The 13583-nt window shown below is 39.9% G+C and overlaps 1 protein-coding gene across 8 annotated transcripts in view; it reads left to right on the top strand.

Annotated features, from left to right (window-relative positions):
* Window positions 1-455: 455 nt before the first annotated feature.
* The window catches only part of LOC139807854 (Y+L amino acid transporter 2), a 28688-nt gene continuing 15560 nt past the window's right edge, over window positions 456-13583 (top strand). For 2 of the 8 annotated variants that reach the window (XM_071769299.1, XM_071769293.1), the window contains exons 1-3: window positions 2385-2781; window positions 11346-11593; window positions 11993-12239. In XM_071769299.1, the coding sequence (XP_071625400.1) occupies window positions 11351-11593; window positions 11993-12239 (490 nt within the window). In that variant the 5' untranslated portion in view covers window positions 2385-2781; window positions 11346-11350. Of the gene's footprint in view, window positions 590-2383; window positions 2782-8744; window positions 8932-11345; window positions 11594-11992; window positions 12240-13583 lie in introns of those variants that run through there. The other 6 variants (XM_071769296.1, XM_071769298.1, XM_071769295.1 and 3 more) reach the window with 6 other exon arrangements.

Genomic DNA, 13583 nt, shown 5'->3' with positions numbered 1-13583 from the left:
CATGGAGAAAAGAGAGAGCACTAAATATAAGTTTGTAGTCTACGACTCTACCACTATCGTAGTAGCTATATATTTTGTTTACTGGACAATAATATATGACATGTCGAAGACAATTCGACATCGACACGTTTTTGCGATTAAAAATAACGCGACAGCGCGCGAATTCCATCGCTCGAGCGAGGTAAGTTTTAATGAGAGTCTCGGAGAAAGAGGGAAGAAATTGGAAGGGCGATCGTTTCCGAGAAGAAGGCACGTATCGGCCCGTAACGACCGCGACGTCGAACTCTGCTTTTCGGACGAGGCTTTTCTCTCGTTATTATTAAATTGTATCGGCGCAGTTCTGCGACGGACCGAACGAACAACGTGATATTTTAACGAAACGAACGTCATTTGTCTGTAAATAATTATTTTTTTTTGCGTCGCAATTTAAACGCGCGTGGAACTAATGACAACTTATTTTCAAGGAAACTAGGGAAGGCGAGCGAGCGAGCGAACAGCAAAATTGAACGACTATTGGATGCGAAGCAACTGTTAAAGAAAACGTCGACTCTTCCTCTTTGGCGTGTTATTAAATTGTACTGTTAAATTTGTAAGTATCAAATTATGTTCAATTTGAGTCATTTTTAATCATTCTTATGGTCACCGCTGCTCCTACGCAATATGTCGTAATTTAACTAAATTAATGGGGTTAAAATAATACTGTTTTGTGTTAAAATTCGACACATATGGTAGTTAAAAATAACAGGATGCTATTTAATTCAAAGCATTAGTTTCATCCTTTGATATTTAACAGTATGCTCCTACTTAAAAATATATCGTTAATTTAACTAAAAACAATGCTAATTTAAATAAATCGATGGAGTTAAAATAATACTGTTTTGTGTTAAAATACGACACACGTGCATGGAGATAATTTTTTGTTATATTTTACCCTTAAATTCACTACAAACTTGGGACAACTTGGCAACCAAGGAATTTTTAAAATATACAAAAGACATTTTACAAACAACGTGATAAAAATTACTAAGCAGATTGGTAAATTTTGAAAAATTATTGAAATTTCTTAGATATATTTTAATAAAATTAATCAAACATATTTTATATTTTAATGTAATAGATATTAATATTTTCTATTATGGTAGATATTAATCAGAATAGCTCGCATAAAATTCTTGGTGGTACATGTTGTCCCACAGCTATCATAATTTCAGGGTAAATTTTAAGAGAAAATTCTCTCCGTGTGGTAGTTAAAAATAACAAAATGTTATTTAACTCAAGATATTGGGTTTAAAGTTCATCCTTTAATACTGATTTAACAGTTATACGTCGCGCGAATATAATTTATAGGTGTATGGTTGTATGTCAGGACGATTCTTGAACTGTCTTAAAAAGTTCACGACGTAAACTACGAATAAGCGTGTATAACGTACGTACGAGATATTCGTAAGCTTCGCGTGAAAGACGTTACGTTTATCAGAGTAACGTTTTTTGCCTTTCCTCATTGCTTTTTATCAAAAACTCACAAGGTTACCGCTGATAAAATGCATGTCCGCAAAGATAATTTAAATTATCGCAGAAGATAACCCCTTAAAACGTCAATTTTTATTATACATTTCGACTAAGAATTCGAGAAGAATTTACTTTCTAATAATCAATTAGGGAGAAAGAAAATCCCACTTACGGTCCAGACTGGATCTTGGTAGTCTAATAATCTTGTGTGAATTTTTTCGTAACTTTTCCAAACTCAGTACACTGCGCGTCAACTTTTTGTCGGTCTTCAAAACACAGTCAATTTCATTTCTATTGTTTAAGATTTGAACAATTAAATCGAATTGAATTGAATTATTACTGCAGTAAGGAAGAATAGATATAGTATTAAGTACGGTGGTTGCATAGATGGTATAAGCGTGTTAAATAATTTTATAAACCAAGCCCATTTCTTGGCATGTGAGCTAAAATTAATAAATTATTATTATTATTATTAATATTATTAATCAAATCGAATTAAACGTAAATTCTAAAATTCTAAAATACACATGTATTATTATTATTATTATTATTATTAAGGAACCGTGGTCGACTTTCCTTTTAATTAACGTAATGGAACATCTTCTAATTTTCCATTTACCCCGCATGATTAATCCAGCCGCCTACGCTCGTTTATTTCCCGTATTTGTCCCTAAGTCGGAGAGAAAGGCGCGCCAGAGAAAGAGGCAGCCGATAGGCCGCTCGATACGTTGTCCGGGGGTGGCACGATCCCGGTGGTGTGGTTCCCCCTTGCATTCATGTACGCGCGCGCACACACACACACACACACACACACACACACACACATACACACACATGTTCAAGTGTTCGACGCGGAGTACGCGCGGAAGAGCTGTGGGTACGGGATCGGAGTCGGCGAAGAGCGCGGTAACTCATTCAGAGCCCGACCAGCACGCCGTGCACACTTCGGCGCCTACGTTTCCGAGCTCCCGCGTTCGCTGAAGTAAAAGTAGCAGCGCGCGCGCGAGGACGACGACGACGAGTACGAATATTCGTCACCAGTGCGCGGGTTTCGAGTTCGATCGAGGACCGGACGGAGAGAAAGACTCTCGGTGCTCGGCGTTCCGGACTGTTTCGTTCCGGAGGTGAGATTCACGCCATGGCCGGCGTCTGAGATCGATCCCCGAGTGCGAGACAGTTTTCCCCGTTCTACCCCGTTCTACCCCGTTCCCCGGACATCGGTGCCCGTCGACGATCCCGCGTCGAGAAGCCGCGGCGAGGTCTGCGAGATAGGTGAGGGGTCGTCGCAAAACGCGCGCAGCGCGGAGCGGAGCGCGGCGCGCCGCGTTTTTCCTCGGCGATATGTTGAATGAAAAGTCTCGCGGAATTTCTCGGCGATGCTGGGAAACGTTAGAGCGGGCGACGAGGTACACGACGCGGATATACGGGGATCCCCGTCGTTCCCGGAGGATCGCGAAAACGCGGCATGGTGGTGCTCGCCCCCCCGACCGACGGTCTCGCGCTCCGCGCAGTATGGCCGCCCTCGAAGGGTGCCTCGCACCAGCGAGGGCGGCTTCCGTTCGTACGGCGTGGGTGAACCTCGGTTAGGTCACGCGAAGCAGCCCTTTGTAATTTCCCGTGGGCGTGTATAGCGAGGCACGAAAGCCGCGAACAATTTGCGCCGATACCTCGCGGCTTTATTGTTAAATCGCTCATTGCGGCCGCTCGCCGCGCCGGTTCGCTTCGTCGAGCAGGAACGTCTTTTGTCGTGGACACTTATTTCAATTAGACTAATTCTGTAATCTTAATTGAAAATTACACGAGAATTAAGTTCGCAGGTACTATTGTTTATTTTTTCTGTATCATGTTAGACGGGAAATTCTTTAAGGCAGAAAAGTGATGATTGTTTTAGAAATATTGTTTTAAAAAATTATCAAGATATATATGTAGAATATATAAAATTGAGAATTATTATTTTTAATTAAAAATTATTATTAAAGTGACTATTTTGCTACTGGAAATGTGGATTTAATTTAACAGTGACATAAAGACCATCTAAGCTTTTGGCGCGGAACTAAATAAGCGACATGTTTTGGAAAATGGCGAATAATCGCAGTTTTGCAAGTCGATTCGATGGAGCTAAATACGCAATATCGTGATATTGATCGTACCTCTTATAAATAGTGAACTTTGTAACAACGTGTGCTGTAATAACAATCTCGAATGTTACTGCTCTCATCACTGCAATTACTTTTCCCATTATATTTTATAAATCTTTCCCGCTTTAAAATCAAGGCATTTTATTATTAGTTACTCATTTTCTAAATAATGAAAAGTCTTGATGCGAAAATTGAAGATGATTCTCTTCCTGCAAGCGAATCTTGTTCAAAAGGATTAACGCGAGATCCTCTAACGATAAAGTTTCCCCGAGTCTCAGCGCAACTTTATTATTATCGTAAGTGAAGAATCTAATGACAAGGGATATACTTTAAGTCTATGAAGACACAAAACTCTTCTTCCTAGAATACATTGGAAATATTTGGCGCAAATACAAATTACTTCTTTAAGAATTTGAATTTCCGTCATTCGAGGATTTCGAGGACAACGCCACCATTTAACTCTCTCTCTCTTAACACCTTTCTCACGCGCGTATATCAGCCTGTGACGTCACGAGATTCGTTATCGACATCGCGCGGTGAAAAGACGGATAACGGGCGTTTCTATTCCGGTCGATTCGGCCGTGTCGTTATCTTGCGGCATTAGGGCTGAAAACTGGTTCGGAAAACCCGGTCGGCGACCCACGTGGCCTATTGATTTTCTCGTCGTCTGACACTTTCTCTCTCTTTCTCTCTCTCTCTCTCTCTCTCTCTCTCTCTCTTTCTCTCCTTCACTCGTTGCCGTTGATGTCGTTAGGAACTGACGGCCCTTTCGCCATCGCTGTCGGTTAACGTCACGCGGATACGGGTGTTCTCAAAAGAGTACGCGACTCGAGGGTATTCGAGGACACTCGAAAGCACGTGAGAACCAGAGAGCCGCGCAACTTTTTACGCGATACGTGAGTCGGAAGTCCATCACGCGTACATAATATGACTTATTAAATCGCGCGAACAGGACCGACGACTCGTTCAGGCTTCGTCCTCGTAATTTTCTCAATGAACGCGGCCCACGCCGCATTTCTGCTTGAAACTATCGCGAAATCTTCGTCGGATGTCACCCGGAAACTGTCCCCTCTCTCTGCACAGTTTACGACGTTCGCCAGTGACACTTGAGTTCGCATCAGCTGTGGCTTTAGGCAGATATTGATGGAAATTTAATTTTCGCGAGGTACATACACAGAAAAAGAAAGAAATATCAAATCACAAGTATACTCAAATTAAGGCGTTCATTGTTTTATATATACACAACAATCTGTGATTTTATATAAGAATTTGATAATCTCTATTCGGTAATTTTTTTGGTTGAACTATATAAAATAACTTTAGACAATCAAGTTTTCTTCGTTTAACGCAATATAATCTCATTTCAAGATTTCATATCGAATCTAAAGATATTTTCAAACCAAGAATATTCTTTTTTCTATGCATAGATATTATTATTTATTAATAACGAAATATCAAGAGTCTTAATTTTAAAACGATGAAAAGCCTAGTTGATTCTACAGTTACGAATGCGTAATATTGCGCAATTCTAGTTCACACCAAATGTCCTTCTGATAGTCTCTCCCCCTTTACGCCAAAAATAAACCCCGCGTCGAAAAAGCATCGATATACATCGCTGTCAATATGAAAGCTTCATTTACATATCTTCTCTGAATAATAACAAGTTTTTAGAAATAATATCTATGCAAATACTCCCAAATGATTACGGTCGTTTTAAACGGAAATTTTATGCACATAGTAATAAAAAAAGTTCTAAAAATAAAGATTTAATCCGACTCCAGCCCTGTTTTATATTTTCACGAGAATACTAGCCTTCTTCGCCGATTGAAGGAAATTTCTATTAACGTTCAATGTATTTCAAGAGCAGGAAACTCTGAAATTATCTCATTTGTAACAAACCGACGCATTTAAATGTCGATTGCCGCTGGTCATGTATAGTTGGGCTATTTTAGGCTCTTTACATAAAGTTGAGATCTGAATTAATGGGAAACGAGGCGATTCGTCATTCTCACGTCGCGAAAGACATATGTCATCGTTTTTTCATGTGAAAGTAATCGATGACTCCGGTGTCTTTGCTTTGACCCCAGGTACGGTTTAAGTACAGTTCACTTCAGGCCTAAGCGGGAAGCAGACAGAGGTCGGTTTAGGATCGATAGCAAACCATGATGCAACATTCGGCCAGACTTTCATAGGTACCATGGGCTCGTTGTGACCTTAGTCAGCACACGCCAAAACTGCAATCGAGACTCTTTTATCAGTGCCAGAATATCGAAAAAAAAATTCAAAAATTCCCAGATATAAAATTATGCAAAAACAGCAAAACTACAAACGACACACTGAAAGAAAAATTCTTGGTAAACTTGTGAGATGCATTTAGTAATAGTTCTTTTTAAAATATTTGATTATTATTACCAAATATAATAATAATAACAAAACATTTTGTAATAATTATAAACATTTAAAAAAAGCAGATTTTGCGTTTAGTAGCAAGCCCCTATTTCACCAGGGGGCTTGGTCACATTAACCAAGCCTGGATTATTATAACCAAGTCTTTTTTTCAGTGCAGACGATTAATACTCTAAATTAAATTAAAAAAAAAAAAAAAAAAAAGAAAAAAATGTAAGAAAATTCAATATTATTTATTCACTTTATAAATTTTTAATCTCATTCGAGATTAATTTATTTTACTAGTATTTTTATTTAAATAAATATTGTTAAGTTAAAAAATTGAAAGAAAATGACGAGATACGATGCGTTACGAAAATCCGTTAGATTGACGAAACTGTATAAGAATGAGGCGACCGTTTCGTGGAACGTTGACGGGATGTCTGGTCCAAAGTGGAGAACATTAGGAACCGGTATCAGACTAGGGGTCCTAGATAATGCCTGTAAGGCTTGGACAAAGCCTCTTCGAACGTTCTTTCACGAACGCACACACACACACACGCGCGCGCGCGCGTACGTGTGTGCATACGTGTATATATACGCACGAAAAATGGAACGAGAAATGCCGGTAGGCAGTGTACGTACACGATTTTGCACGCGTGTTGCGTGTGTTTCTCGGGCAGCTGAAGCAGTACGAGTGCCAGCCTGACGCATTACGGCTTTGGATCAAGGGGATTTTGCGACGCGTAAAACTCGCGAAGCACAACGGTAGAATCTCGTGCAAAATCACGGCAGTAAATATTCACGACGCGACGTACGGAAGCCTGGTCGTTTTAAAAAGTATTTGCAGAATATAAATGGTTTTATATCATCACACAGGGCACTAATTACAGCGAGACGCTAATTTTTCTCCGGAAAATCGGACAAACATCCTTATAATTTTTTTTTACGCGTTTCGTAGTTTTGCCATTGTGATGTATTTCTTGCTTTCAGCTCTCGCGCTTATTTCCTCATTTCTGCCGAGATCTTTCTCTCTGGGAAAAGAAATGGAGCGTGCGGAATGTATCGCAAGTTTAAATTGCGAGGCCACGTGATACTCGAGACATATCATATTGCGAGCGAGAAGATACGTCAACTGATTAAAGACACGGGCACGTGACGATTCAGAGGTGTGAAGAAGCCGTTTTCAACAATTGACTGACCCACACGACTGACAAGGGCTAGAGAAACATTGACTTTAGGACTCGTGTCAATTTGTACTTTGTTTCAAGAGCAGCCAAATATTCGGAGTAGCCGCTTGCTATATTTGACAAAGTTAATAATGTTAATAATATATGGAAACTCCAAAAGCTAAGCTTCTTATACTTAAGCTCCATAAATAAATTACTGACCTTCGCCTTCTTTCTCATATTATTTATATATATTTTTATCAACTCTAATGTCAACTTTTATGAGAAAAAAATTGAATATTTAGAAAAGAAAGGGAATTTTTCTCTTAATATTCTTGGAGAGTTCCCGTAGTTCGAATAAACGAATTGAGAATCGAGAAAATATACCGCATGCATCGTCTAATGGCACGGCAAATTAATGTAAAAAATTGTATCAAGTGGATTGCAAAAATAATTCTCCGAAGACTAGGGAACCCTGCAAGCAAGTTTCGACATGCCCCAACGAGCACGAAGTACGGATTTGCTCTATTGGATTTCCATGGAAAAAGAAGCCTTGCAATTTTCTGTGCGTCTTCGCCGTTTTTATTTTGCTTCAAGAATTTATGCTTATACCCTCGCGCCATAATAATAATTCCACTTGTCATTGCATTTGCTACGTGAATAGAACTTCGGTCAAATCTACTAGGATCCGTTTAAATTCCGACGCTGTAACTTCTCACATTCACGAAATTATATCCGCGTTCAGTCTGCGTAATAAAAAACTCTCTCCAATTACCAATTTATAAGTATTAATAGCGAAAAAGGATACGATCTCCTTTGGTTGCTTCCTTATCCGATGATCCTTATCCGTTTTCTGGAATAAGGAAGCAACCAATAAGATAACAATTTTTTTATCAACTCTCTAATGTTACATTTTTATAAGAAAAAAAGTATTTAGAAAAGAAAAGAAATTGTTCTCTATACATTTTTCTCGGCCAACTAAATCGTATATATTTGCATCGCATAAATACACAGAACGCTTGACGCTTTCCTGATATTCTCCGAAGAAACATTGAGCCTGATGTTTTTACGAGTTTCTCATCCGGGAGTTCTGTGATAACACGGTCTAGGTAATCGAAAAGCGAACGATCGGCATATCAGTAGAATCAACGTGACGAGACGACATTGGCAGTGGTGAAGCGCGGTGTGGGCTCGCCAGTCGATCGGCGAATCGAACGATCACCAAAGCAGATCAAAGTGGACTAAAGTAGAACGATGCTTAAAGTAACGTGTTTTTTTTTAATTTCATATTAATGAGCACGATTAGCGCACGACAGCAGGCATGCTGCACCAAAGAACAGGTTCTCGCCGAGACAGGTTGTTTGTCGGGTGACAATAAAGGTGTGTATCGATGATCACGCGTACGATTGGCCAGAAGTCTGGCCCGATAAACGCCAGATAATGACGCAGAATTCTAATTAATTTCGCGGTTACGTGTTTACGACTCAATGCCATGCGACTCTCGAAAACGCACCTTTCCCCGTCAGTCTCGCGGCCGCGCCCGCGACGTAACGTCGTCGACTTCGATCACATTCGAGGTAAAGTTACGCGAAGCGCATGAATAAATGATAGAGCTACGTGTAAAGAAGCGTTATAACAGCAGCCAATTTTTCTCGTTATAGTGAATTCGCAGATTCGCGGAAAGAATATGAAATTGGAGAAAACAAGACAGAAAACGAGATAGCATATAGGTAATAATAATATTATTATTTCGTCTCTGTGTCCTGTTATAATATTTGTAATCCGCTTTGGCCAATCGGGGAAGAACGCGAAGCAGAGAAAAGATCGTCTCTAGGATTCTCAGATTATAAATAAACAAGCAAACATCTTATTTTCAGACTTGGGTTTGTAATATGTCGTTTCGTTTAGATGTGTCGCGATACATGGCCGTAGCTCACAAAGCTTTCCTATATTTTTTTTCTGTTACGTCAAGCTGTGCTTATTAAACGTGAAGAGCCGTTAAACTCGCATTGTGTGTTTTGTACGCCCGAGTAAGTGCTGTAAGTATTGCACGAATCTCTAGGTAACATTAACGTAACAGTAAAAATTATATTAATAATAAGCAGCGAAATAGAAATCATAATTATGCCTTGTTAAAGGAGTCAGAATATTATCTGCTATATTAAGAAACACGTGCGACGTATACTTCTTAACATAGTAGATAATATTCTGACTCCTCCACATAATTGTAATTTCTATTTAGCTGCTATTATTATTAATATAATTCTTACTGTTACGTCATTGTTCTGTTATATCAAGAAACACGTGGTATTTCTTAATACAGCAGATAATATTACAAGCATAATTATGATTTCTATTTCACTGCTATTATTATTGATATAATTTTTACCGTTATGTTACCACAGTAAGAGAGAGAGAGAGAGATTCGCGTATAGCAGATAATGTTAATATTACCACGGAACTTTTAATAACTCTCCTCCGTTTTAAATATCGACTCTGTTCTCGAGATCGCAGCCGTTTCAGGGCTACTTCGACCAAGCTCCGATTAACTTAATCGTTGATTAGTCCATTGGAAATGACCAATCGCATTTGCTCATGAAGCAGATTGACAAATGACTAATCAACGATTAAGTTAATCGGAGCTTGGTCGAAGTGGCCCTTATTCTTGCGAATCACGATACTTTTTTTTTATTAGTATCGGCATTTAAGGGATCGAAGCGCACATTTAATGTCTATATCATTCTGAAGAACCTATTATAAATCGTGCAGCTGACAAGGGCGACAAGGTCCAGCCAATTTTCTCGCAGGACGAACCTGTTGCCTGCTGTGTGTTATGAGAATCGCAATGTTGTCCGAGAAATTGGAGTAAGGGCGACCTTCCGTCCACGTGGAAACCTCGTCGATTCTTCTCCCCGAGATAAATCGACGCCGTTGGCTACGAAAGAATCGCGTTCTCAGTCGTCCCGCTTCGCGCGAATGTCAGATGCATTATTCAGGACGAGAAGTCTTTCGGGAGGAATTTCATCGGCCATGAAACACGGGATCGCAATTTATATACATGCGCGCCGTTCTATCCCGTTACTTAGAACCAATGAGACTCGCAACACGTTATCTGTGCCATGAAAACATCAAAAAATAAAGCGCGGAGATTCATTCTCCGCGGTTCTTTTTGACGTTTTCATGGCGCAGATAACGTCGCGTTATCTGCATTCTGCATGCTAGGAAATGCTAATAACGCTACCGAAATAAGATGTTGGTCTTCAAATATCTCGTAATATCTCGCAAACAAAGATGCGCGAGCAAGAATTTTTGTTGCGTCGAGAGGAAATTTCTTTTGAGAAAAGAAACAAATCTTTAGGAGGTAAAGAACGTTAAAAATACGCGAAAAGAAGGAACGAGCCTGCAGCGATTTACTTACGTGATTCTTGCGTGACGGGATACGATCTCCTATAATACAATCAACGATTTGTTATTCTAGCAGCGCGCGGAAAATCAGGGTAGAGGGGTTGTCAACTCGTTACATAAGACATTACACTATCGTTGCACGTACACCTAAACAAATTGCGACACTCTTATCCGCACGATCTCTCTAAGGCGGGACTGTTGAATGGAAAAATGGGTACCCTAATAGATCCTGCTGAGCGTAACAGCGACAAAAAATAGACACAGATAACACAAATTATCATAAACTTTACAAAATTTCGAGCGATCTTTTCGGTTATTCTGTCGCGATGACGAAAAAAAAAGTTAAATACAAATCGATAAGACGCATATACGGGCAAAAGCACGTATACGGGCGGTTATTTCATCGCAGCAGCTTTTGAAATATGTAAGAAGAACGTGTGTTTCCATGTACTTTAATTTGTCAGTATTCACCATGGATTGATTTTAATTGCACGGCGATAAAACTGATTTAAATTGCATTGCAATGTCGAAAAATACTCGTATATTCGAAGTAAGTTCGAGATATCGTGACAATAGGTTCGCTCGTAAGTACATTTATTCTACATACGTCTGTAAAAAACATCTGTAGGCTGCCAACATTGATTCTATTTTAGGCAATGTTACAAATGTCACGTAAAATGTAAGAAAGAAATTTGACGAATGCAAGATTGGAAGATATATGGTTTGTTGTGTGTTTCAGAAAGAATGTCGAAGTCAGGGAGCATCAAAGATGGCGAGAAGGGGCCCTACGACCCGGTCCCTACCGCGGAAAAGGCTAACGACGAGATCAAGCTGGAGGCGAAAATGTCACTTCTCAACGGTGTCACCGTCATTGTCGGTTCTATCATCGGTTCCGGCATTTTCGTCAGCCCGACGGGTGTCCTCAAGTATACCGGAAGCGTGAACGCGAGTCTTCTCGTTTGGACGGCGTCCGGGATTTATTCCATGGTATACGCACAATCTATCCCTTTTGTTTCACTGGAAAACAATTTCTCAATTTTATCGTTCTGCCTATTTTTTTACTTACAATTCATTGATTTCTCTGTTATACCTGATGCCAATGTATATTGATGTAATTAAAGTGGCAGCAAGTATCTCGATAGATTTACAAATGAGAAACGATTCATTAATAACGATAACAGTAGTATCTGTACATGAATAAAATTAATTCGCATTGTATTCGGAATTTGCGACGTGCCGGGGCTCATGCGCCGTTTCCTCGAATGCCGACATAAAAATTCAAATTAATACAGATGCAAATCAATCCTGGCCAATACGTTTCAAATGCAAGAAGTGACACATGTATATCAAATTAATTTCTTGTTATACTTGCACGTTTCGCGACAGATAGGGGCTTACTGCTACGCCGAGCTCGGCTGCATGATTAAGAAATCGGGGGCGGATTACGCGTACATCATGGAGACCTTCGGGCCCTTCCTGGCGTTCATCAGACTGTGGGTCGAGTGCATGATAGTACGCCCTTGCAGCCAGGCCATCGTGGCCTTGACTTTCAGCGTCTACGTCCTCAAGCCGCTTTTCCCGGACTGCACGCCGCCCGATGACTCCGTAAGAATGCTCGCCGTCTGCTGCATATGTAAGTAGGTGACGAAAAAATCGTAGACTCCGCGGCGCGACACAAGCGTAAATGCCAGTTCGGAATGCCGGAGCTCTCTATTAGTAATATATCAGCGAAATAAAGCAAAGCGAAAGAAAATTGTGTTTTTCTTTAGGTTCATGGGGAATCAAATAAACATTTCGATCTATGAAATAAATCTAATATCAAATACATGCTTATTAAAAGAATTACGCACAATTTACGTATTTAGTGCAGAATCGATACGCTTAAATTTTTCTTTTTCTATAGAAGCTGAATGAAAAAGGATTTCGTAATATTGTTCGCCAGCGTAGATTGAATCCTGCGTTCGTAGAATTTTCTCCGTTCGCGCGACTCCGTTATATTAATTTATTCCGCGTAGTGCGTAGCAATTAGTATCACGCGACCGAACGTGGGTTTCGCGATCTGCATGCGGGGGAACGCAATGTGTGCGATTAAGTTTATCGGAGATACTTGTTGCACGCGATTGCAATCAAAGCGGGCGCGACGCCGCCGCTCCTATGCGACGAATAATCACGGCACAATACCGCGGCCGAGGATTGAACCTCGCTGGCTCGTGCGCGTCCGTCAGTAATAACGGGTTTCAAACGGGCCGACGTAACGTAGCCCGCAGAAAATTCGTCTTTCCCACAGCAATCGTGCCCTTGATTGCGTAGAATGTCATCCCGGGTGACTTTGATCCCCCGTCTATGATCCTCCGCTCTTCCTCTCTCGACCGCGCTCCGTCTCGCAGCGCCGTTCATCTTCCAACTTGTTCTCAGGGCCCTTTGTATATCGTCCGTCCCGAAAGATAGGTCCGTCTCGTCGAGATACCATGATTTATCATGCGTCGGACCTAACACCCGATTAAATTAATTTATTTCTAATTCATCTTCCTGAGAGATTCGTCCCTTCATTTATTTATTTTTATTTTACGCCCGTAGATCTTGTCTTCAACGTTCAGTTTGTTTTCTCTTTCTCTTGATTTCAACGGAGAACTTGATTGAAAAATTGAATCGCGAGCTTGTAGCAGATCTTTAGCACAAATCTTAGTCGGATAAAAATAATAATTTTTATTTCATTTTTTTAAATCGACAATCGTTTTCCTTGTGAGTTGATTCGCTGATTGTAAATTGTGATCGTGAAGTAAATTAGTCTCGCAATATCTATTTTCCAATATGTCTTTTTTATCCATACAAATTATAAAAAAATATTCTATCTTTCCTTATTAATAGAATGAAGAAAAACGTATTGGTCGTTAATTTGCTGCTTTTTCAATATTATTTGCAAGATGTATATCTTTAATATTTCATGACTGCATATTTTTTTCTTCAAAATGTATGT

This window comes from Temnothorax longispinosus, chromosome 2, assembly GCF_030848805.1.
Source record: "Temnothorax longispinosus isolate EJ_2023e chromosome 2, Tlon_JGU_v1, whole genome shotgun sequence".
Lineage (NCBI taxonomy): Eukaryota > Metazoa > Arthropoda > Insecta > Hymenoptera > Formicidae > Temnothorax > Temnothorax longispinosus.
Note: the sequence above shows the minus strand (reverse complement) of the source record. Positions and strands in the feature narration are given on the sequence as shown.